General features: G+C 45.9%; 1 protein-coding gene across 1 annotated transcript in view; it reads left to right on the top strand.

Annotated features, from left to right (window-relative positions):
• Window positions 1-20,635, top strand: part of LOC136648354 (serpin B11-like) — a 31,483-nt gene extending 10,848 nt beyond the window's left edge. The window contains exons 3-9 of the mRNA XM_066624464.1: window positions 840-920; window positions 2,384-2,530; window positions 7,449-7,560; window positions 8,558-8,700; window positions 9,110-9,298; window positions 10,125-10,415; window positions 20,480-20,635. Coding sequence (XP_066480561.1) covers window positions 840-920; window positions 2,384-2,530; window positions 7,449-7,560; window positions 8,558-8,700; window positions 9,110-9,298; window positions 10,125-10,415; window positions 20,480-20,635 — 1,119 coding nt within the window. The remainder of the gene's footprint in view (window positions 1-839; window positions 921-2,383; window positions 2,531-7,448; window positions 7,561-8,557; window positions 8,701-9,109; window positions 9,299-10,124; window positions 10,416-20,479) is intronic.
• The last annotated feature ends 2,188 nt before the right edge of the window (window positions 20,636-22,823 follow it).

Raw genomic sequence — 22,823 nt, 5'->3', positions numbered from 1 at the left:
TCCAAAAAGGGCAGTTCAGGTTGAGTCTTGTTATTCGTGAGGGCTTTGTTCCCAGAACTCACATGGATGGCAAAAATCACATTAAAGCAAATCCATTTAAAAATCACCCTTTGCTAGGTGATTTAAAAACAGCCTTGCTGTTCTTTGTGGTGTAAGACAGAGACATTAGGCAGACAATCCATCAATCAGTCTCTCTCCAAGTGCTTAGAAAGGCTTCACTCCAAGCCAGCGACCTCTTCCCTTCACCCAGAGAACAGAACTGGGAAAGAGTGCAAAGTGATTATCTTTTTTTCTTGTGCTCAGGGGGAAGGGAGGGGTTTCTTGCCTTGGAGGGAAGCTGTTCTAAGTGCCTGGAGAGAGAATGATTGATGAATTGTCAGCCGGCTGCCCTCTCTTGCATTAATGAGGCTATTGTTAAATGACTTTTTTCCCCTTTAATTGAAAGGGCCCTTCTCATCAAGTTGAGATAAAACTGCAAGTAAAAAAATCCATGGATAATTAGGTTAGACCTGTATCTTGAAAGGTGCTGTATATATACAATCAATCATAATGTCTCCCCCTTTGTGGGAGAGGATAAAAGGATAAAAAGGATAAAAACATAGGCTTGAGCAGCTGATAAGGTCAAACATTTTGGGGGGGGGGGTTCTCATAAAGCTAGGTGGGTCCTGAAAGAGTGTAGTTTTAGAAAGTAGGTCCCAATGCTCAAAAGTTTCAGAACCAGAGTTCTAGCTTCTCAAACACTTTGTCTGCAGTCATTTCACCGAAAGCAAAAACCACTCATCAAGTTCAAGATGAAAGTTATCACAACAGAAGTCAAGAACATCATGTTTGCATTTCAGGTACTTCACTTCAATGAAGTTCAGAGTGCCAGAACTGGAGACTCCTCTGCAACAGAACCCAAACACGATGCATTCTGGCTGGTAATGATTTCTAGTAATGGGAAGGGGAACAAAGGAATCAATAAATAAATTTGGAGGGTCGCTTTTTTCCATTTTAGCAAATAGTAATGGCAATGTTTAGAGGTGAATAGCTCTCCGACACCACCTGCCCCCGCAGCCTGTGGAGCGATTCCACATCATAGGGAGTGTCTTGCAACATGACTGTGATGGGGAGCCTTTCTATCATTGGCCCTTCCCCAGACACTCAAAGAGTGAAAAGATGTTCTGCCATCAAGTTTACTGAGTTCTATGACATCTCCATCAGCTCATGTTTCCCATTCCTGGCACCTGGTCTGGTGCTTCCTTATTTGGAACTCCTTATTCCTGGAGAAGTGGGTTGGCCTATTGCCCAAGGGACCATTGCCCATCCATGTATGCAGCTTGCAAGGGGCAGTGGATGCAATGAGATGCCTGCGGTCATCTTCGGAGACTGTTCTACATATGTTGCCACTGACAGTGGCTAGTTTTATGACAATGATGGAGCGGGCCTGCTCTGTGGGGATGCCTGGACTTTGGAAATCTTTCCCACTAGAATTTGGTTCGGACCTCTCCCTGGAGCTCCTCCAGCCAGGCTGCAGATCTTCCTGTGTTGGTTAGTTTTCTCCGTTGCCTGTTTTCTGTTAGACTTCTTTTTCATTCTGATTTTATTGCAATGCTTTCTTTTGTGTGCTGCTTTTTTCTATGTTTTTGGGGGGTTTTATAGGTCTTTAGTATTTTTATGGTGCAGTCTGCTATCCTGAGTATTTGTCCATAAGAAAAAATACAAAATGTAAGTCTCGTGCAACGCAATCTTGAGCTACAAGGGACTTGCACCTGCCCAGAAGAGTCGCAAATGTGCTGCAAGGGTCACAAATGTGCCGTAAGAGGCTGACACAAGCCTCCCCACCAACAGAGGCACCGAGCCTTGTGTTGGCCCAGCTGGGCTGATGCTAGGCTCTGGGGTGGGCGGGGAGGAGGTGGGAGGGAGACGTTCTGGGGCAGGTGGTGAGTGGCCCCCTGGGGCGGGCAGGTGGGGAGTAGGAGGCGGGATCCAGCAGTTATGCTGGATCCCGAGCCTCGTTCCTGGGGAGTTCAGAGTGGCTTGAAGCCGCTCTGCAGTCCTCGGACTTGTGACACCTCAAGAGGTGTCCCATAGGGACCAGGGCACTTTACCCAGGTGTAAGGGGGGAAATTTCCCCTTGCCTCTGGCTGAGCCGATTCTGGCCCCTATCCTGTGCTGGATACAGCACAAGCCTCTTGGCTTGCCTGTCCCAGTGCAGGATAGGATTGCGCCCTTAAATACATAAACATTTCCTTAGATGTAATTCTTGTTGGAAATCATATCCTGAGACTGTTCCTAGAGGGTTTCCTGCAGATACATATGTTAAGGGAAGTAGCTTTGTAAGATCTTCAGTCACATCTCCAATTAGCCAGTCTTGCAAAATCTGTTCTTCCTCTGTTTCCAGATCGATGCAGGCTCTCAGTGTGATGAACCTGGAGGTTTTCATTCCCAGTTCCATACATTATTATCACAACTCAGCCAGCTCATGAAAGACTATGACCTAAGTATTGTCAACAGACTGTATGGAGCAATTGGTTTTGATTATTCTCCGGTAAGTTGAAGAAGAATTTCCTTAGTAAATGCTTTTCTTCACTGTCTAGACATGTCTGACTGGGCAGGAGTGGACTTTTGGATGTGATCCAAAGGTTGAATACTTTGTTTTGCAACAGATTTGCAGTGTAGCCCTGGTGCATTTGAGTGTCAATAGTTCATTTGTCCCTCAGAATGTGGACAGAAAGCAGGACCTGCTAGCTTGACAAACTTGAATTCCCTAACTCATAGTTTCCAAGAGAAAAAAAAGGGGGACTATTTACAGGGAGGATCAACTGCAAGGAAGGAAAGAGGCTTACTATTAGATTCTCTCCAAAATGCCACACCAGTGGAACCTACGCTCTGCCAGCAGACATGTTTCGAATCCAGGCAGAAGTGCCTGGATCCAGTGTGCACTGTGCAAGTAGTCTAGCTTGCTGATGCTGCTGGGGAACTCAGCAGGGCTGCTGCTGCAGTCGCTGGTGGCCATGTGCACTCATGGGCGGCGAAGACACCATCTGATCGTGCCAGGTAAAGCAATGGTGGGGGTGGGTGGAGGAAAGGATGGGGAGGAAGCAGGAGGAACAGGGTGTTTCTGTGCAGGGGTTGGGTAGGGATACATAATGGGGCAGGAGTGCGTAGACTCTGCAGCACTCACGTGCAGCAATATCCTACACCCTGTGGGACAACAAAATAGCACAGGACTGAGGAGGCCCATAGGGAAAGTGAAGGCTTTCTCCAGGGTAAGGGAACAAAAGTACTGCCTCTCCCATCATAGGAAACAGAGTTTGCCTCCTTGGTGCACTTGCACTGGTGGGTGGAGGACATCGAAAGGATTGGGGTCTTAAACTTTCCCACTTTCCCCAAATATCCCCCTTCCACTAGCCATGCTTCCTGCAGTCTGAGTCAGGTTCAAGGAGATACAATTTATAGGAGCATTTACAGTGGAGAAGCAGTTGGTTAGAGGAAGGATATGCACCCCTCCTACCCATTATCCCCTGCAAGTGCCTGCTGAAGGAAACATGGGGCTGCCAACTGCTTCTTTCCCACAAAACATTGACTTCCACCCTCAGAAACCTAGCCATGTCAAATGTGAACAAGTGATATGTAAGCACAAAATGAACTTGGGGATGGAGATAGAATGGGACCATACCAGCTGCCCTGCCAGGGCTGACATGTCTCCTGGCCTTGCCCCCCCCCTCCCCGGGCCACAGGGCTTGTCTGCAGAGGATAGCATAAAATGTGAGAATGGTCTTGACTTCCGACGGGCGGACTTCCCTCAAATGAGGAGGTTGGTTAGAAGGAGGTTGAAAGGGAGGGTAAAAAGAGTCCAATCTCTCCAGAGTGCATGGAGGCTGCTTAAAACAACAGTAATAGAGGCCCAGCGGAAGTGTATACTGCAAAGGAAGAAGGGTTCCACTAAATCCAGGAGGGTGCCCACATGGCTAACGAGCCAAGTTAGAGAGGCTGTGAAGGGCAAGGAAGCTTCCTTCCGTAAATGGAAGTCTTGCCCTAATGAGGAGAATAAAAAGGAACATAAACTGTGGCAAAAGAAATGTAAGAAGGTGATACGGGAGGCCAAGCGAGACTATGAGGAACGCATGGCCAGCAACATTAAGGGGAATAATAAAAGCTTCTTCAAATATGTTAGAAGCAGGAAACCCGCCAGAGAAGCGGTTGGCCCTCTGGATGGTGAGGGAGGGAAAGGGGAGATAAAAGGAGACTTAGAGATGGCAGAGAAATTAAATGAGACCTCAGACAGATACCGCTGCCCGAACGGCCCCTCCTGACCGAGGAGTTAAGTCAGATAGAGGTTAAAAGAGAAGATGTTTCAGACCTCATTGATAAATTAAAGATCAATAAGTCACCGGGCCCTGATGGCATTCACCCAAGAGTTATTAAGGAATTGAAGAATGAAGTTGCAGATCTCTTGACTAAGGTATGCAACTTGTCCCTCAAAACGGCCACGGTGCCAGAAGATTGGAGGATAGCAAATGGCACGCCTATTTTTAAAAAGGGAAAGAGGGGGGACCCGGGAAACTATAGGCCGGTCAGCCTAACATCCATACCGGGTAAGATGGTGGAATGCCTCATCAAAGATAGGATCTCAAAACACATAGACAAACAGGCCTTGCTGAGGGAGAGTCAGCATGGCTTCTGTAAGGGTAAGTCTTGCCTCACGAACCTTATAGAATTCTTTGAAAAGGTCAACAGGCATGTGGATGCGGGAGAACCCGTGAACATTATATATCTGGACTTTCAGAAGGCGTTTGACACGGTCCCTCACCAAAGGCTACTGAAAAAACTCCACAGTCAGGGAATTAGAGGACAGGTACTCTCATGGATTGAGAACTGGTTGGAGGCCAGAAAGCAGAGAGTGGGTGTCAATGGGCAATTTTCACAATGGAGAGAGGTAAAAAGCGGTGTGCCCCAAGGATCTGTCCTGGGACTGGTGCTTTTCAACCTCTTCATAAATACCTGGAGACAGGGTTGAGCAGTGAAGTGGCTAAGTTTGCAGATGACACCAAACTTTTCCGAGTGGTAAAGACCAGAAGTGATTGTGAGGAGCTCCAGAAGGATCTCTCCAGACCGGCAGAATGGGCAGCAAAATGGCAGATGCGCTTCAGTGTCAGTAAGTGTAAAGTCATGCACATTGGGGCAAAAAATCAAAACTTTAGATATAGGCTGATGGGTTCTGAGCTGTCTGTGACAGATCAGGAGAGAGATCTTGGGGTGGTGGTGGACAGGTCGATGAAAGTGTCGACCCAATGTGCGGCGGCAGTGAAGAAGGCCAATTCTATGCTTGGGATCATTAGGAAGGGTATTGAGAACAAAATGGCTAGTATTATAATGCCGTTGTACAAATCTATGGTAAGGCCACACCTGGAGTATTGTGTCCAGTTCTGGTCGCAGCATCTCAAAAAAGACATAGTGGAAATGGAAAAGGTGCAAAAGAGAGCGACTAAGATGATTACGGGGCTGGGGCACCTTCCTTATGAGGAAAGGCTACGGCGTTTGGGCCTCTTCAGCCTAGAAAAGAGATGCCTGAGGGGGGACATGATTGAGACATACAAAATTATGCAGGGGATGGACAGAGTGGATAAGGAGATGCTCTTTACACTCTCACATAATACCAGAACCAAGGGACATCCACTAAAATAGAGTGTTGGGCGGGTTAGGACAGACAAAAGAAAATATTTCTTTACTCAGCATGTGGTTGGTCTGTGGAACTCCTTGCCACAGGATGTGGTGTTGGCATCTAGCCTAGACGCCTTTAAAAGGGGATTGGACAATTTTCTGGAGGAAAAATCCATTATGGGGTACAAGCCATGATGTGTATGCACAACCTCCTGATTTTAGAAATGGGCTATGTCAGAAGGCCAGATGCAAGGGAGGGCACCAGGATGCAGGACTCTTGTGATCTGGTGTGCTTCCTGGGGCATTTGGTGGGCCGCTGTGAGATACAGGAAGCTGGACTAGATGGGACGATGGCCTGATCCAGTGGGGCTGTTCTTATGTTCTTATGTTCTTATGTCCTCTATGTGAGATGGGAAGCTGGAACCCTCAGTAAAGGCAGGGAGAATTGCATGAGCCATGGAGCTGATGCATTTCACTGGAATATCTAGCCTTTCAAACCTTGGCAGAGTGCATTCAAATCATACATTCTTTGTCAGGCTTCCATGAATGAGCAAATATCTTGAAAAGTTGGTACCATGTCCTGGTACAGAGACTGTATGAATGCTCCTAGAAATCATTCTGTTTTGTTGTGAGAACTACATCTGTCCTGGAGAGGATAGGTTCAAAATATATGCAAGAAATGTGGGCAACAGTTGAGCCCTGGTGGACTTTTGTTAGGTTTTTCCATGTAGCAGTCAGGCCAGGGAGGGGAGGTGTGCAAAATCCCCAAGGTCCAGGCTTCACAGAAGGCCCAAGCCATGACAAAACAAACTACAGTGTTTACAATACAAAATAAATGGATTGCAAAATAAATTTGGGTACCTCAATTTCAGCCTTTCCAGGGCTGTGTTTCTATTACAGCTTTAATCCACTTGCAAAGCATTTCTATTACCCCATGCATTCTGGTGACTCATTTGTTAAGTCAAATAGATCGCTAATAGATTTGTTAGATCAAATAGCTCTCAGATCCCAATTCTGAGTTTCGAAGCATGCTTCTGGTGTACTGCCCGCGTACTGCCCGTGCTGGGTGTCACAAACTTACCATAAAGCATGCTTGTGGCATCCGGAGAGGTAGGAGCAGTGGCGCTGGGCTAGCACCAGTTGGCACTGGACCTCCACACCAGGAATAGGACTCTTTGAGGTTGCCACCACTAAGTGGCACCACCAGGTGGCGGTGCAGCTTTGGGGGGCAAGAGGAGAGCAGGGGAAGGCGGGGGAGAGCGGAACTGGGTGGGGGGAGAATTGAACCCAGAAGGAGAGGTGGAGATGGTAGCAGACTCTACCACCGTATCCGATGTGTCTTGATTTCACCTGGGCTTTGTTTCAAAATCATCACATGGTAATGAGGGAGATAGTGAAAGCTAGTCCTTGGATGCCTGTGCATTGTTAGAAGAAAAAGCAGTTGAGAAGGACTTTGCTATGGTAGAAGAAAAGAAAAACAATAGCACTGCTCAAAATAAGAGCATTATCCCATTCTGATAAAAGTTTTCATTTAATTTCAATTCTACTCATGCTAAGTTAAATTTGTCAATTAAAAACTTGTTTCAAAACTGCAGTAATACGTGATGTGTACGAAAATTTAGGAAGGGGAGGGTAATCGGTCATCTTGTCCCAGGCCCGATGCCAGCTCTTAGTGGTCCCGGTCACTCATCAAGGATTATTATCTAAACAAAAACGCTTGGCATTTCTCCATTTCTAGCATGGGAAAGGTCAGAACCTCTCAGGACAGTATGAGGAATAACATTTGATTTTGTACCTTTCAGCATTACTTACGATGCATTAAGGAACTGTACAATAGTGAACTGGAAAGAGTTGACTTTGGAATGGAAATGGAAAAAACCAGATTGCAGATCAATGATTGGGTTGAAACACATGGTAGGGATGCATTTACTGGATTTTAAAAATATTCGTATTTTGCTTTTGCAACTACAAACATAGATAAACCTTTAGGTGTGCCATGGAGGTGTGTGCTGCATGCTGTGGTGGGGGCGCGATCAGGAGGCCTGTGTAGTCCCCCTGATGGACTGTGGGTCACTTTGGACCTATGCCTGCTATATGGGTGGGAGAGCAAGAGGGGCAGAGGGGGGAGGGCCAGGCTGAAGAATGGGAGATAGCCTCAGTGCGTGTAAGGGCTGCTGGATACACTCCTCCTTATATGACCCCATTTCTGTCCTGAAACTTCCTGTTACTTCCCCTTGCTGCCCATGGCCCACACTCACTGTCCATGATGTCCAGACACTGTCCGGAAAAAAAAATAGACTGTCCACAGCCATGTCCATGCGCACCACACAATTTGCCATTTGCAGCAGCAGCCTGACAGCGTGCAATAGTGGCCCAACTTTCATGCCACTGGAAAACACTCTACCCTGTGAAACATACATTCTGGCAGAACACAGTCACAATACAACTGGATCCAAGTATATCTACATGTATGTGTATAATTATTAGAATACATCATATGTCAGCTAAGCCAGTGGTGGCTATACTGACTGACTCTTAGCAGGAAGATCCCAAGATTTCCCACAGTTCCTGGGCTAAAAGCCAAAGAAACAGAAAAGAAGGATTTATTGGTTCACTGCCCTTTTGCAAAATGTTGATCATTGCATCTCACTTGTTGACAAACTATCACAGGCTTAGAAATGGACTTTTCACTTTGGAAAAGTGAAAATGGAAGATACTTGATAATTTTTCTGCTTTTCTTGTATAGAATCTATTTTGCTTTAGCAAAATAGCAAGTGACTCGTGCTATTAGCAAGTGACTCCTGCTAGTCACTTGACTTTTCACAACAATGTGAAGAAAATACTTGGGAAAAGCATAAACTGATCATTCGTACTGAGATTTTGCTTCTTTGAATCACTTTCTCCACAAAAGGTAAAATCAAGGAGTTTTTCTCCCCTGGTAATCTTGAACCTGATAGTGCTCTAGTGCTTGTGAATGCCACGTACTTCAAAGGAAAATGGAAGTTTGGTTTTGAGGAAAAAAATACCATAGAAGCACCTTTTTGGGTGAATAAGGTAAGGCATCACCAAGAAATTTACCCAGGGAGTACTTGGTTTCCATTCTTGTTCCTTTTCATCCTCCTCATTTCAACAAGACTTCCAGGCACCTAAAATTTTCTGGGGCAGTTTATAATGAATTACACAAAAGCAAACAGTAACATTACACAGTTTAAAGCACAGTTTTAAACTTTAAACTTTTAAACACAGTTTACCCAGCCATTAGTTATTTGATTTTTCTCTGTAAACCGCTTTGTGAACGTTTTGGTTGAAAAGCGGTATATAAATACTGTTGTTGTTTAAAAATGATCAGCAGAATATAGCAAAATAGCGGGTAAAAGTGGTACGTAAATACTGTATAGTTGCGCCAATACGATCTCCAATATGTGGTCAGCCTGATACGACAGGATGTTTTTCTTTGTCGCAGAACGAGAGCAAAAACGTGCCAATGATGGTTCAGACTGGAATGTTTAACTATGTCAGCACAGATCACCCACCACTTCAAGTGCTTGAGCTGCCCTATGAAAAACTTGAGCTGCCCTATGAAAAAGATGACCTGAGTATGTTTATACTGCTCCCCGGGGACACTGGTGATGGCCATTTCAGTGTTGTAAAGGTATTTGTTTAAAGGTGTCTGAGTTGTGAGTAGGAGAGGCCACTGCTCCCTAGAAGAACTCATCCTTTGCATGCTGAAGGTTCCAGGTCCATTCCCTGGCACCTCCCCTTAGCAGCAGAGTTGGGAAAGGCTTCTCAGCGAGGCACTCCTGCAAATCACAGCAGTCAGTGCTGGAGTAGATGGACCAGTGACCTGACTCAGTATAAGGAAGCAGGGCCAGCCCTGGGCTTGGGCTCCTAGGAAGATGCCTTCTTGTGGGACCCCTTGTATCTGAGTGTGTATCTGAACTGTGGTGTGTGTTGCACTTGCCTCTGGTGACAATAAGCTGATCAAAGCAACTGTTGCCCAGCAACCATTTCTTTCACCCACAGTCGCCCACAGAGTGTTGCAGAATGCCACATGGGGCATTGTGGGGCAAGAGCACGGACAACAAACATAAATTGCTGCCAGCAAAACGTGGTGCTATTGCCCATTACTGGCTGTTCCTATCTTCCTCAGGAGACCTCATGGCAGGCAACAGAAGTGGTCTCCTAGGGCACTTCAGCCCTGGAACTTGTCCAGAGGATGTTGGTCACATTTGACCTATAAGGCCTAATTTAAGTATGACCTGGCAGGGAAGAATAGTTTAAACATTCAATGTGCAATGCTGCTGTGGTAAACAGGACCTTCATTCTCACTGTGTGTTCTGTTAGTTTGCCTGTACAGTACAGTGCCCACTCAGGTTATGAATCTCTGGTGTGCTCACAATGCATGCAAAGCCTTGCAAGTAGCAATAGCAGCAGCAACAGCAAATCCAATCATGTCTCTGTGATTTCTTCCATTCCAGCTTGCAAGTTCTCTTACCTGTAAGCAGCTGACAGAGTTGTGCAGTCCATCAAACATGCCTCTACAGAAAGTAACTGTGCACCTACCCAGGTTTAAATTAGAAGAGGAGAGTGATCTCAAGGAGTCCTTGAGGAAGATGGAAATGACTCTTCCTTTTGATCGAGACAAAGCTGATTTTTCTGGGATATCACAGAAACACCTCTTTGTGTCCCAGGCCATCCACAAGTCCTTTGTGGAATTCAATGAATCAGGCACTGAAGGAGGCGCTGTCAGTGGTGCTGTAGAACTTGCAGTAAGTGAAGATCCTCCAGTGTCATTTGTTGCAATGCACCCATTTTTTTTTTTAATAACTGAAAAACGTTCTAACACAATTTTATTTTTGGGCAAGATTTCAGTCATTTAAGAACAGAGTACAACTTAAAAAACATGAACAACCCCCTTATCTCTTCCGTGTTGCAGTGCTAAGAGAGAAAGAGGCATCTATTCATTGTATTCACTTCATCTTGGTGTTAGTTAATAATGTTGAGCTTTATAATTCTAAAACATTAGTCTTATTTTATTTTCAATCGTTCAAACAAATGCCTTCTGACCACAATCAACTTGATGTAAATTAGGTTTGAGATGTAATCCTCAAGTGTTTTGTTCTATGTGAAGCCTGGGACAGGAAATGAAACTTTCAGTGGTCCTTCATGCTTCCTTACATTCCACAAGTAATGGTTCCATTACAGTGATTTCATGAAACTGACTTCATGTGTCTTTGTGCTAACCAGAGGCGTCGCTAGAGGGGGGGCGGCGCACTAAGTTTTGCAGAGAGCCTCTCTGCAGCATGCAAGCAGCTCCTCCCCCTCCCCTCAGGAGCCATTCGCCTCAGTTTCCCCCACCCCCGCCCACATGGCTCCAAAGGGGAGGGGAGGAGCCGCTTGCACGCTGCAGGGATGCTCTCTGCAAAACTTAGTGCGTTGCCCCCCCTCTTGCAACGCCTCTGGTGCTAACTGAATTCTGGATTAAACATTTGATAGCATTCTGATTAAGTGCCAATGAAAATCTCTTAGAGCACCTCGTTGGATTTGACAGTTGTGACTTAGTTATGATGGTGCATGCTGGGGCTGCGCAACTGGTATCCTTTTTGATTCCAAATAATCTTTTCCCATCCCCTGTTACTGATCTTAGGATTGTTCTACCTGATTTATTGCTTTTCTCTTTTTGACTCCTGTAACAAATTGCAAAATATTGACAGTATGCTTTTCTTGGGATTCATTCAGACAGACAGAATAAAGAACAGTTGTTTCAGGCAGAGGTGTTTTGTTTTCACCAGGTATCACTGTACACACAATCAGCAAAACTCCACTCAAAAGTAATTTCAGGTGACACTTGTGTTTAAAATAAAGTTCATAGTAACTGAAGTGGGACTGCCTTGGCATGCTCTATAGCAGTGTTTCTCAAACTGTGGGTCAGGACCCAGTAGGTGGGTCATGAGCCAATTTCAGGTGGGTCCCCATTCATTTCAATATTTTATATTTAATAGATTAGACTTGATCCTCCCCTGGTATGTGACTGCATTTGGGAACCTGTACAGACTTGTACTTTTAACAAGCTACTATGTATAATTTTTTAACGATAGCCAGTGGGACTTACTCCTGGGTAAGTGCGGGTAAGTTCGCAGCCTAGAATTGTTAAAAATGTTCCTGCTTGATGATGTCACTTCCGGTCATAACATCACTTCCAACGGGTCCTGACAGATTCTCATTCTAAAAAAGTGGGTCCCAGTGCTGAATGTGTGAGAACCTCTGCTCTATAGATGTGTTCATTTAAAAAATCTAAGCAGTGGTTCTCAAGCAGGAAACTTTTAACACCCCATATTACAAAATCAACTCTAACTAACTAACTAACTAACTAACTAACTAACTAACTAACTAACTAACTAACTAACTAACTAACTAAGTTAAAAGTTTACAATAAGTATAAGTTTAAAATTTATTGAGAGTAAAGAGCCTTCCTAACCCTCCCAAGCAGTTGCTGAGAAAAATTCCTCAAACATCCCAAAGGCTGCAATCATATCCACATTTATCCGGAAGTAAGCCCCATTGACTATTACTGTTAAAAGCTATTTATAGTAGCTTGTTAAAAGTACAGATCTGTAACATTTTCCCAAATGCAGTCACATACCATGGCAGCATCAAGTCTAATGTATTAAAAATACATATTGAAATGAATGGGGATTCACCTGAAATTGGCTACAACCTACCTAGTGGGTCCCAACCCACAGTTTGGTCTGAAGGAAGCACATAGAAGAGTGTATACAGGAAAGGATCTTTCCATGTGGTTGGAACAACTCTGAAAAAACCAGGGTCTCAATTGCATTGAAAGAGCCCAGCATAGGAACACTGTCTAGAGAGCCTTCCCTCCCCGCACCCCGCCCCATCCCATGTGGGAAACTCAACATTGTAGGGGGACAAGGACACACCAACAGGAACAAGATGGGAGGAGGCAGTCATTTATTGCAGGGTTTTTACAGGAAACCAGTAGTGCAGAGGCATCCAGGTTTTCAGGGGATTAGGGTACCTTTCTTGCTTCAGATCTAAGAACTAGAGGTGAGCGCTTGGGGTTTATCTTCTGAGGAGTGACTGCTGGCCCCAAGGAGTTGGCATCTGGGTATGGGCTGGTGTAGGAAAGGGATAATCCTGGTTCTCAATCTCTGGGGCCTGCCTGCGCTACTTGGGGTCTTTCTCCAGATTCTTCACTGCTGCAGAAGGTCCTTCCACAGTTGTTTCACACAGCTTTCTCCACCTGTCCTTTGTAGCCTCCCAGCCTTTGCATGTTCTTTCCTTCCTCTCTTCTCTGCCCCTTGCATTTCTACCGCTTCTCTCCTCCATCTGTCTCCTAACTTTTGTGTGCCACACTTTGATAAGACTTCCCTGTCTTCCAACCTTCTGCCTCTTGTCATTTTACTCCTTTTCCTAATATTTTGTCTTTACTCTCACTTTTGCCTGGCCTTCTCTTTCTCTCTCACCTTTGCCTCCCTACCTTCCTCTCCCTCTCTGCCCAGCTCCCTCTTTCTTTTAAAGCTCTCTCCCTTTAGACTTTGCATCAATCACTGGGATTCAGTTCGGATGTGCTGCCCCAACCTGGTTCCACAAGTCTTCCAAGTGCAGCAATGATGAATTTCATACAGACTCAAAGATAAGGGCCTAGGACTGCAGACATTGGTTGAAAATACAAGTGCACCTTGCATAGCCTTAATACTGACAATTGCATCTTCAAAATGAATTCTTCCATTTTCATTCACAGTTTCAGGCTGTGTTCTGGTCTGAGCCACACTGCAGGACTTTGCACTAAATGCAAGTGGAAGATGGTGACGGGAATTGACCTCAGTCAATTTCCATCCATTATTGGGGGGTTCATCTTGGCTTCAGGGGAAATGTGCAGCAAGCCGCACTATTCCTGCTGCCCCTAGATTTGGTGCTGGTGTTTCTCCCCTACCCTCTGTTGTTGGGGCTATTCCCTGGCAGTGGGACAGCAATGCATACGTGGTCGTTTTGGGTTGCTGGATTTGGGGCAAAGCTAACAATGTTTGAATCCCCCACCGATATTCCTCACAAACGTTGCTCTACTAAAGTCCTTGAAAGGCAGATTATACACATGCCCATTACAGATTTACCTAACTACCACGGAGCACAGGGAGGTTTTCACCCTCTCCCAGTTTCCTTCTTCAGTGCTCTGCACTGGGATTTAGTTACTGCAGCAACAGAATACAAATAGCCACAGAAAGGGATGATGTCTGCATATAAATGTCAACCATTTCTCCCTTTGCTCCCCCCCCCCCGGTGAAATATACCTCATTGGCTGTAGGTGGGGCAAGAGGGGAGGATCAATTTCTAAACGGCTCACCCATTTTTGCCACGCATTCAAAAATGGGGCAAGAGCATCTTAGGGTTTAGTGATTACTTTGAAAGTGCATACATCCTCGGGTACCATATGTAAAGCTGAGACAAACCTCACCTGTAGATTAACAATTCAATGAATACAAGAGACAAAGGAAAAAGGGGTAAGGAGCTGGATATGGGAGAAAACAGGTGTGACAGCAGGACCAGATTTGTAGATACAGTGCAACATTGCCATCTATTGTCTCATGACTTCACATGCAGAGGCACTAGTACTATGTAAGGCCACTTGCAGAGTGTATGTATTTACGCAGAGGATCCTTGAATCTATCAGTGTAGGAGGGAACTGCAAATGGACCATAGGGTGCAGGACTGGGAAAGTGCTAGCCTTAGGGCAATTTGCCACACTGGGGCAGCAAGCAGAGTTGCAGCCAGCACTTCGCTTCGCAACACTCTGGCATGGAATCCACCACACTGAGGCATCATGAGGAGAGACCAGTGAGCACATCATTGTCTCTGGACAGCCCTCCCTCCTGCCTGTCCCTGGGTCTAATTGAAATCACCCCCCACCCCAGTGGTGACACTGATGCTGGGTGGCTCACCAATGCAGCTCATCCTGGTGAGTTGGGGGGCTATGAGGGTGGGCCCCCACAAAAATATTTTGCATTGGGTCCCGCAACTCCTAAGGCTAGCACTGGGCCTCTGCCTGCCCCTTGAATAGGAAGAGAAAATGGAGGAGAGGGGCTTCCATAGCTATACAGTTGGAACTCCTTCCCCATTTACTTTCTCCCTTCTCTTGAGTTCTATTGAACAAAAGGGGTCTTACTTCTGAGTAGACACGCTAAGATTAACAGCCCAATTTTATGCTTGACCTCACGACAGTTCCACTGTCATAGAAGTCCCAATGATGGCACACAGACCATCAGAGCCATGCTGCTGTGACTGCTGGACCGGGCCAGTACCATTAAGTTGTTGTGGGTGCATTTTGTGGGCGGGAAGGGGGAGGTAGTTTCTGGGTGAATTTGGGGGTGAGCAAGAGAGGGGGAGTGGGCCAGAGGAAGCAGATTGCTGCAGCAAACTCAAATGCTGAATCATAGCCCCCTTGTTTCAGCCTGCCTCGCCTCCCTTACTCTCCTTGGACCTCTGCCAGCTAAGAGCTGGCATTTCTCTAAGGAAGCTCATAGGTCATCAGGGGGCCTACCCGGAGGTCCACTCTTTGCACTCTAAACTCCCCCCTCAATATTTTCCCTTCCCTTGAGGAGGCCTTCTGATCACCCCCCCACCACCACCACCACCATAGCATACAGGGTGCACCTTCATGGTGGGGCTACATGCTTCAGCATCGCAAGGAATAAGATTGAATTTTAGAAGTCATGCAGCTGATGTTTATGCATGTTTACTCAGAAGTAAGACTCACAGTAATCACACAGTTTGAGGTGCAAAATGTGCATAGTATTGCAACCCAACACTCCTTTTATACTTTAAGGTTTCTTTAACCCATTCTTCAATTTTTAAAGACTGTATTTGTTCCCAATTATTGCAGGCTGCTCCAAATAAATGCTATGTCTAAGTGAAGCACAGTAACTTTAACTTTAAAGTAAGAGGCAGGAGAAGAGAGCACTCTAATTATTTGCTGACTTACTTGCTATTGTTGTAGTGTGACAAGGTTATAGAGGTCTGACTTTCCCTGAATCTCTGCTACCCAGGGGAGGTTTTATTGAAAATTTCAGAAAGCATGAGTGTACATCTATGCTGCTGCACATATCAACAGGGATGGGAAAACCCAGCGTGGCACGTCTTGAGTCAAGTTGTCAAGTCACTGCCCCTAGGGAAGTCCTAGGGAAAGTGAAACCGAGCCATATAGCATGTTTACTCGTGAGCAGTAGGCGAACTTGCCTTAGTCCGTCGGAAAGGGCAGGCTGAGGGGAATCCAACGGCACCAGAATGGTTCCTATCCAATGAAAGCAGCCCCCAAAAAACACCCAAGAAGGAAGTCCCTTCCTCCAAGCAGACTAATGTATTGAACCCTATGGAAAGCGAAAGTAAGCCACATGGTTGCGTTTACTCATGAGTAAGCAAACATGCTTTGGCTGCTGGTCAAATCAGGCTAGCTGCATGGTCCCAATCTGATGTAAGTGGAGCTCAACAAATGCTCCAGAAGGCAGCACCCCCCCCCCCAAAGAATAAAACAGGCTTCAGCTGGTAAGGTTCATTTTATTTGTTTTTAGACGTGTAAAGCCAGGTGGGTCCTGATAGTGCCATGCTTGAAATAGTAGAATTTACACTGAATTGGGCACTGGGGAGGGCTGAAAATCTTACTGATAGTTTTTTTGGGGGGAGGGGGTTCTTGCAGACAGGCTACAGAGAAAATTCACTTGGTGGAACAGGGCTGGCTTCGCCTTATTTGTTTTTTTTCATTTTATTATTTATAATTATTTATTTTATTTTGCTTGATGATGTCACTTCCAGCCATGACATCACTTCCAGTGGGTCCCAGACAGATTGTCATTCTAAAAAGTGGGTCCCAGTGCTAAAGGTTTGAGAATCAATGCCTTAACTCAAAACAGGCCAATGAGACCTGTTTTGGAGGGGTGGAGGGGGGTGGGGGACCTGGAGGGGGTGTTTGTGTGTGACACCCTAGTGACCAAAATTCTGGAAATCATGGCTTTTAGGAATAATACCATCATGTTATGCACCATTTGATGCAGAATTTCATCTCTTGCTTGTGGGGAAATATTTACTGCATTTATTTTCTGGCCGTTATTACTATTCATTTCATGTCATGACTATTACTATCAGTCTCACCTACCTCACAGGGTTGTTGTGAGGACAAAATAAGGGGAGGAACTATACCCTGAGCTGCTTAGAGGAAGGGTGGTATAAAACTGTGAATGAATTAATAATTAATATGTAATTAATAATAATAATAATAATTAAATAATTAATTATGTCATATGGGGTGTGTCACCCAGGCACCTACCTGGACGGAGGAAGAAAGACTCAAAGACTGCGTCATCTGTCATGTTGAGAGACTTGTGGCAGGGGTCCTTGTGAAGTAACAAGGCCCCTGAGGAATGTGAAAGCAATAACGCAATTAAACCGGGTCAGCAAACCACTTTTCTCGGCTCCTTGTGATCTGCGCCAGCAGGGTAAGTCTGCAGCCCCTTGTTGGCCCCTGGGAGAAGACCTGCCCTGTGACGTCTCCAGGGGCATGGATATCACAGGGTGACAAAAATTTGTGGGCCCCGGGTGTCAAATGACCTAGCTATGCCACTGGTGGGAGGGACTGAGTGAGAGCCAGGACAGAAGCGGTGAGAGGGAGGAGGGTAACCAGCAGCAATTTGGAGACTTACCAGGACAACCCGATCCTTGGCACCCCTACTCAGAAGTTGTCCCACTACAGCTGGACCTTCAGTGAGGGTTTCCTCACCCTCCTCCTCCTCCTGCCCTCTCTCAGTCAATGGAAATATGAGAATGCCCATCTTTTGCCCAATGATCATCTGTCCCTTCCTTTCTGCCAGAAATGGGAAAAGAGAGCCCAGTCCCACCTCTCCCTTCTGCTCGCATGAACCCTTTCCTGCCTCCCAGCTAGAACTCCCTGCTGCTTGCTGTTAGAATGTTTGCTCCACGAGATTTTCCATGCAGCAGAAACAGTAAGCGGGCACTTCCAGACACAGACAGACTCAAGTCAGCACATGTGGGGACGAGTACCAAGTCAGGGGGGCCTGACTTGAGTCTTTTTCAGAGTCTTCCACAGGTGCAACTCACAAGTCGCACTGAAAAACATGTATTTTCACAACTTGAGTCTGAGTCACCTGACTCGAGTTCCTAACACTGCATATCAATACTTACCTGAAACGAATTAGCGTGCAGCGGTACATGTTTGGATCTCCCAGATCATCTGATTCTCACCTGGTTCTTCCAGCTCACCTGATTGGTCAATGAAAGCCTATGCAATATGTACCTTCATCTCTTGAAACAAATCCTGATACTATGTAGCTGATATTGATGTGGCATGACCTGACTTAAAAGTATTGTAATACTGAATGGCACTGCAGAGAAAATGCCAAGGACAAACAGTGTCAAACAAAATTCTGCGCACATGAGACATTCCTCTCTAGCGCAAAGCAGCTATATCTGCTTCCTCCCGTGTCAGCATAGGTGTTAACCACATTTTTGTTCACCACCCTGTTCAAGAAGTACATGTCCCTGTTCATGAAGAAGTGGTTGTGACACCAGCACCTTCAAACTGGGGCAGTGGAGTAGCTAAGGGGGTGCAGGGGGTAGCAGCTTAGTGGGGCAACAACATGCGGGTGACAACAAAGCCACCTGTCCACAAGAAGCTTCCCGCATGCCCCTCCCTCCTCCCCATGCAGGCCGTCCGGTCAAGTGTGCCCTTCCCAGAAAATGCAGGATGGCGAGCACGACTGCTACAGCCAGACAGTGTGTGTGTGTATGTGTGTGTGTGTGTGTGTGTGTGTGTGTGTGTGTGTGTGTATGTGTGTGTGTGACAAAAGGCCTCCCCTTGACCCCCAATATGGTGGCAGTGGTGGTGCAGTGGGGACCCCTGTTGCACCCACCTGCAGGTTTCTACTAGCACTGCTGTGCTGAGCTCCTCCTCCTGGCTCAGCCTTTCTCCTCCACCGGGGTGCCTCCTCAGCCTGTCCAACCCGGCAGCCACTACCTTCTGTACCCCCCTGTGCCCCCTCCTCTTGGAAGTCCTCCCTGCCTCACCCCCAGCCGAGTCCTCCAGTAGCCAGGAGACATGGAGGCTCAGGGGCAGCCCCCCCCCCACTTTCAGCACAGAGGATGCCGTCTGGTGTGCCGGGCTGAGCTGCCTCTCTCATGCTCCTGGCCTTTCTGCTTCAATAGTGTGGGAGGGTTGCCTCTGAAAAACAGCAAGGAGGAGAAAGGGCAGTTGAGTGGTTGAGGGCAACCAGCACTCTCCCCTGCACACCGCTGAGTGGCTGGGTTCCTAGCTCTGCGCACCTGCCAGCAGCCCCCCCCCCGAGGGTGGCCAGCAGCAGCAAGCAGGGGTGCCTTTGTGGTTCCCGCCTCCCACTTGCTGAGTTGCCACATCTCCCGCCAATGGCAGTCACCGCGCCCAGCCCCGTGCCCAGTCCCTGGCCACAGGCTGTAGCTGGCAAGCGGGCAGTGGCCCCAGAGCAGTAGGAGGAGGAGGAACCAAGACAGCAGACCAATTCTTGGGTTAAAAATCAAACACATAGTAGGGATGCATGTATTCAGTTTTTAAAATCCAAGTACTTTGCTCTTTCAACTACAAATACAGATAAACTGTTGCTCAAGTAATTTACAAGACAATATTAGATTATATAAGCATATTTACATATGACAGCTAGCCCAATGGTGGCTATACTGACTTGCAGCCCAATCCTATCCACACTTTCCTGGGAGTAAGCCCCATTGAATCTAATGGGACGTACTTCTGAGTAGACATGCATAGGATTGGGCTGTGACACATTACAATTTAGTAGGAAGACTGTTATAAAAGGAGTGACAGCTCCTTGGCCAAAGGAAGAGACTCATATCTTGCTCAATGACCTTTGGAAAAATGTTGATCACTGTATCTCGCATCTTAACAAACTGTCAAAGTCTTATGAATAGACCTTAATGAAGGTTAATGAAGAATGAAGCAGAATTCGTCTGCTTTCCCTATAGAGAGCCTATTTTGTTTCGCTATTTGTTAATCACTTGATTTTCCACAACATTGTGAGGACAAATGCAATTAATACCCCACACCTATCCTCCAATGTGCTATAGCATATAGCTATAGCATGCAGCCTCACCAAGAGGGTGCACACTACATGTTAAGGTGAGGTGGGTGATCGAACAAACAGCAGGAGGTAAGAAAAATAATTTTTACAATCGGATAGCCTACAGTGGGGGTGGATTAATTATCCTCCCTCCAGTATGCTGCCCGATCATCTGCGGATTTCCCCAGACCTATGCCAGCCATTTTCTGGGCCCAGAAACACCCTCTGCTCTCAAAGCACAACCATGACTTGACATGCCCCTGCCACTACTGTATCACCAATGTGCCGCCAGAATCACTGTAGCCTGGGCTCCACGGCAGCAGAGGTGTGAAGCAAAATCTTGCAGCAGCAAGCTGCAAAGCGCCCTTGGCAGTGTAATCTTTGTGCCACTGATAGGTATTATATCACAGCAGTGATTCATTTTTTTTTTTTTAAATAAGGTAACAAGATGGGCCATCTGGCTGGTGACATGACAGCACCATGGTATCACCATGGTGATAGCACCATAGCACCATCTAACTTATTGCGGAATCTGATTTATGATTGGCCGGTGGGGGGTATTAAAAAGGGATCAATGCAGTCTTTGGAGATTTAGCATAAAATGGAGAGACATTGTTGATTGCATATATACAGCAATTTTCAGCCACACATCAAGTTCAAGATGTATCAAAGTAGTCATCAATAACATGTTTACATTACAGGTACTTCACTTTGATGAAGCCCAAAGTGCCACAACTGGAGACTCCTCTGCTACAGAACATGTATGTTGGCTGGTAATGGTTTCTGTTAATGGGACGCGGAATGAAGGAGTAGATAATGAAATCTGCAGGGTCACTTTGTTCCATCTAAGAAAATGATGGCATTTAGAGGTGCACAGCACACATGGCACTAAATATCTAAGAGATGGCTGTATCTGGGGTGCAATAATTTTGACACACCACTGTATATTACCACTGTTGGCAACAGGCTAAAAATAATTACAGGTAAGGTGTCCTTGATGACTGTTGTTTATGAACAACCCCACCACCACCACCACCTGAAACTTTCCCAAAAGCAAGCATGCTGACTTTTTTCTATTTGTTTGGTGGAACAGAGCTAAGGCAGAAGGAGATCTTAAATGAAATTCGAATGTGAATGTGATGTGATATTTGAACATGATTGTGTAGACATATGACACCCAGCTTTGTCGTTGAGTGTCATCTAATCTCAAGGATGGATCTCCTAGTGTGCTATAGTGTGAAGTTTTGCTTTGTAAAAAATGTTTTAACAGTTGCACCTTGTTGGTGATAACAGTGCTTGCTGTTGTGCTTGCTGAACTCCCATTCCAAATGTATATAACAGTGAGCTAACATGAGAAAGATTTCCTTGAAAAGTGGATCAAGGCTACATCATCCGGAGACACCTTGAGACAAAATCTACCCACAAGCAAGCCAGCAAGCCATTATGATTTTTCTGGCCTTTTGAGGAAGGCAGCATAAAAGATGAGAGACAAAGAGAGCGAGAGCCATAAGTAAGAGATCAAAAATTAATAACAAAGACACAATTAATGCCACAAGGAGATCTTTTCAAGTGTAAACATAATCTTTAGATTTTTTTAAAAAATAATGTTCTTATCACATACATTCCAAACCTACCCCTTCAAAGTGAAAAATGTAAGTTTTCTATAATGGGGCATCAGATGTCAGTCACTGGCAGAGGGCCCCACTCATCAAAGCCCTTAGTTGGCCAGGCTAACCCCTGAACCGTAAGTACCAGAGGTAATGTAAGTATACAATGCACCTCCCCAAGAGGGTGGGGGAAGCAGGGCAGGGATTTGCTTCAAGACTCCCTGCAACCTGGCATTGGCTTTCCTATTTGCCAAAAGTAGAAGACATTGGAGATCCAGTAACAGATCTCCATAATGTTATCTAGTTTTGCTAACAGATATTTTCATTCAGAAACATTAGAGAAGATGAATCCTGCTTACATTGACCAACCAAACCACCACTAGAGGGCTTTCCCTGTCTTTAGAATTTGGATTTAACTATCACTGCTTGTAAGATGTTCTTTGCACAATTCTCTCTTGCTTAATGTTATATCATTCCTGTTAAGTGCATGATATTCTGCATGGGATCCAAAGTTGGATTTAAATAAATTCTGTTCCAGTGGCTGTGTCAACGTTTTTGTATGTTCTTTTAGTCAAAGTGAATAATTTTCCATTTTCATTCAAAACCATTCCTTGCATTTTGCTTCAGTTCAGTCCTGTGAAAAATTATACAGATACATAGGATTAGTGAGAGAAATAAAGAACAATTTCATGTGCATTTACAGCCAGGATAAAGCAACTTAATCCATTTCCAAAATACTTTTCAGCAGTGGTTCCCAAACTTTTCAGCACCAGAACTCACTGTGTCCTCCACAGTGGGTCTTGACATGATGCTCCTGGTGGTTCCAGAAATCTTACTCAGAGGCCATGGAAGCATCTTCTGGGTTGGGCCAGGTCCACAACTCACTCTGTTGGCTTCTGCAGGCCTCAGAATGGTCCACAGAAGCAATTGGAAGGGACTTCCAGTCAAACTGGAAGTTGTGTCTGCAAACCACAGTTCTGATCTGCAGGCCATTCCAATGCCCACAGAGGCCAACAGAGTGGGGTGTGGACCTGTCACAACCCGGAAGAGGCCTCTGGGACCTCCCAATATAGCATTCCAGCATCACCAGGAGCATCACGTTGGGCCCAACACATATGGGGTCATGAGCCACAGTTTTGGGAACACTGCTTTACAGGGGTCTATAGCTCCAGTTGTTTGAAGATCCTTGTGCAACTTGGTCTAGCAGGGCCATGAACGGCCTGAATGGATTTGCTGTCTGATCTGCGGCCTTCTCCTCGCTGACGTACCAGCTTAGGGAAGCAGTCAGATGGGCAAGGAGAGGGGGGTGAGGTGCGGTGAGGTAGAGCACAGCAAGGCATGGCAATCTGGAATCCCACTGCTGACATCTCACTGCCATCTGCCCAGTTCAAAACATACAGGATGGGCAAGGTGTGAGCATGCTCCTCTCATCCTGTTG

This window comes from Tiliqua scincoides, chromosome 4 (genome assembly GCF_035046505.1).
Source record: "Tiliqua scincoides isolate rTilSci1 chromosome 4, rTilSci1.hap2, whole genome shotgun sequence".
In the NCBI taxonomy this organism is placed as follows: Eukaryota; Metazoa; Chordata; class Lepidosauria; order Squamata; family Scincidae; genus Tiliqua; species Tiliqua scincoides.
The sequence above is the reverse complement of the archived record's forward strand: the minus strand, read 5'-3'. Positions and strand labels throughout refer to the sequence as shown.